General features: G+C 50.0%; 1 protein-coding gene across 1 annotated transcript; it reads right to left on the bottom strand.

Annotated features, from left to right (window-relative positions):
* Positions 1-1679: 1679 nt before the first annotated feature.
* Positions 1680-2636, bottom strand: LOC113405854 (chemokine-like receptor 1). Its single transcript, XM_026647129.1, has one exon. The coding sequence runs from the start codon at positions 2634-2636 to the stop codon at positions 1680-1682; it is 957 nt and encodes a 318-aa protein (XP_026502914.1).
* Positions 2637-2906: the final 270 nt, after the last annotated feature.

Below are 2906 nucleotides of genomic sequence, written 5' to 3'. Positions count from 1 at the left end.
TTTCCAGTGCTGGGAGGGAAGTTGTCTCCTCATTAGAGTCGGGGGGGGCGGTGGGCTGAGAGTCAGGACTCCTGGGTCCTATCCACAGCTCGGGGAGGGGATTTGGGTCTGCAGGGTTAGAGCAGGGGAAGTGGATAGAAAGGATTTGGTCCAATTACCTGACTTTAGGACAAGTCAACTTCCTTTCTCACCGCACACAGGCATGAAGACTTAGCTAATGGTTGCCTACAATGTGCTCTATGTTCCACCAAAGAAAGGGGAACAGAAGAGCAAACTATCCTCCCTATTCAACTGCATTATTTATGGCCCACTGTATCAGAAAGCAAAACCACCAGCCCTACAAACCACTGCAGGATAAAGCAACCTCGCTCTGAGCATTGGCACAGGGGAACATGGACCCAGTGTCACTGCAGCTGCCTGCTGGAGAGAGCAAAGAGCACAGACAGTCTGGACTCCCATGGTCCTTGTGGCTGCTGCTCAATAGTCTCATCGGGTGCTCCTGACTCCCACCAGCCCCCCACAACCACTAGACCCCATTCCCCACAGAGTTGTGGAGTAGAACTCAGGAGTCCTGACTCCCCGGCTGTCTGCTGTGACCCATTAGATCCCAGTCCCATCCAGAGGTGGATAGAACCCAAGAGTCCAGATTCCCAGGCCCTGTGCTCTAATCCTTAGACCCTACTGCCCTCCTAGAGCCACGAGATCTGCTGTGCAGCATATTGTGCATATACCTGCAGCACCATCTTTGAGAAAACCGTCCTGTATCTCCTGTCTGTCCTGTATCTCCTGTATGTCCTGTGTGCCCTGTATCTCCTGTCTCTCCTGTCTGTCCTGTATCTCCTGTATGTCCGAGTGGGGAAATAGATCGTGTATGTCCGCAGCACCCGTCTTGCCTATTGACCTTTCTCCTGGCTCATCTGGTACAGCTCTTGTCTTTGAACTGCACTGTGGGCCGGGCTTTGAACCTCACTCACACTCACATGGGCGAGGGAAGCTGCAGGATTAGACTCTGTTACACTGGAATTTGTTCCCGTCTAGCCACTAGGTGGCCACCCCATCTGCACCACAAGGGATGCTGCTAAGATAGACCATCCCCAACACAGAGCCCCTGTACATTAGTTCAGATGAGAGCAGCACGGGAAGAAAATTCCTTTATTGGCAAAAGAAAATCACCACCGCTGTTCTGTGAAGCTATTAGATGTTGACCCTGAGCCTAGAAAATCAGCAGGGAAGCAAACACCAGAGAATGCTACAGACCAGCATTTAAGTAGCACAATAGCAAAGCATTCGGAGCAATCTTTGCTGCCAATGGTCTGATCCAATCCCCACTGATATCGGTGGGAAGACGCCCATCGGCTCAGGCCTGTGGTCAAGTGCCCCAAGCGCTGCAGGCCCAGCCATTCCGTATGAAAAATATTGGTCATGAATTTAGACCCCTTTTTGTGTAGTGATCCCCCTCCCCCAGCATGTGCCATCAGCAAGGATTGAACCTAGAACCTTCAGCACCACACTTTAAGCACAGATGCTGAAGGAGCACTTAAGTTCATTAGCAGTAGTAGGCTGTCATCTTCTTGTACAGTTCAGTTACTATGGGGGACACAACACACTTAGGAAGCTCGTTATCTTGAGCTAGCATACAGTTTATCAATGGATCCCATCTCCCCTTGAACATTTCTCCCCTATTCAGCTGGCTCTCCTTCCAAGTGAACAGCATTTTGGCAGTTACATGCATTTTCCCTGCAGCCCATGAACTCCTGGCCCATGGAAAGGAAGACGATGGGAGTGAGGCAGCTGTGAAAATAGGGCAGGCCATCAGCAAAGAGGATGCCCATGTCCAGGGATTTTTCCATCACTGAATGTGGTGCATCACCTGAGACCTGCAGGAAGTAGAAGACGTGATACGGGAGCCAGCAGAGGTAAAAGATCAGGATCAAGACAAGATGGACATTGAGGGGTTTCCTGGACTGAGTGAGATGGCTTCTCCTCAGCTTGGCAGCTAGAAGAATGTAGCAGGTGATGATCAAGGCTAATGGGACCAGGAACCCAACCAGGAAGTGGATAGCAACTCGGGCCATCATCCTTCTTTTTTTCAGCAAGATGTTCTCTTGGACACTCTTCAGATTGCCAGAGGTGACGTTCCACTCTGAAGATGAGCTCATGAAATCCCAGATATCACGGTACTGCAAGCTCAATGCAAGGGATAGGAGCCATATGACCAGAATAACCAAAGAAGCCAGACGGGGCGACCTGTGGTTCCGGGACCACACAGGGCAGGCCATGGAGATGCAGTGGTCGGCGTTGATGACAGTGAGGAGGAAAACCCTAGTGAACATGTTGAGCGAGGTGACAATAATGGTCAACTTATACATCACGCTGCCCAAGGACCAACGAAAGCCCAAGGCTATGTAGCTAACTCTGAAAGGTAGGAAGGAGGTGAAGATGAAGTCAGCAATGGCCATGTTAAGGAACCACATAGGAGGGACTGTCTTCTTCACCTGGAAGCCAGTGATGAGGATGATCCAGCCATTTCCCACCATGCCCAAGAGAAAGGCCAGGCTATAGGCCACCATGAAGATTATGTGAGTCATGTCCATGAGAACTGGATTATGAATAAGTGCTCCTTCATAGGCTGCCATCTAGATGTAGGTTCAGGCAGTGCAGATCTTGTACTGACCAAACAAAGAACAAATATCATGTCTCTGAAAGCTTATCTTGATGAGGATAAAAGTTCAGGCGCGCTGGAACAATTTGTATAGTGGGGGTGCTGACAGTCATTGCACCAAACTATAACCCTGTTTCTGATGGAAACCACTTCAAGCCCCAGAGGGTGCAGCAGCACCCCCAGCACCTATGTGAAAGGTTGGGGTTTTAGCTAGCAAGTTGTAAATAACACACACGATCTCTAG

Source organism: Terrapene carolina, unplaced genomic scaffold (assembly GCF_002925995.2).
Source record: "Terrapene carolina triunguis isolate 2854851 unplaced genomic scaffold, T_m_triunguis-2.0 Scaffold51298, whole genome shotgun sequence".
Classification (NCBI taxonomy): Eukaryota; Metazoa; Chordata; order Testudines; family Emydidae; genus Terrapene; species Terrapene triunguis.
This window is presented reverse-complemented; position numbering and strand designations above follow the sequence as displayed.

Excerpts from the sequence above, each read along its gene's own strand:
- LOC113405854 (XM_026647129.1), bottom strand. The coding sequence starts at position 2,636 with ATGGCAGCCTATGAAGGAGCACTTATTCATAATCCAGTTCTCATGGAC.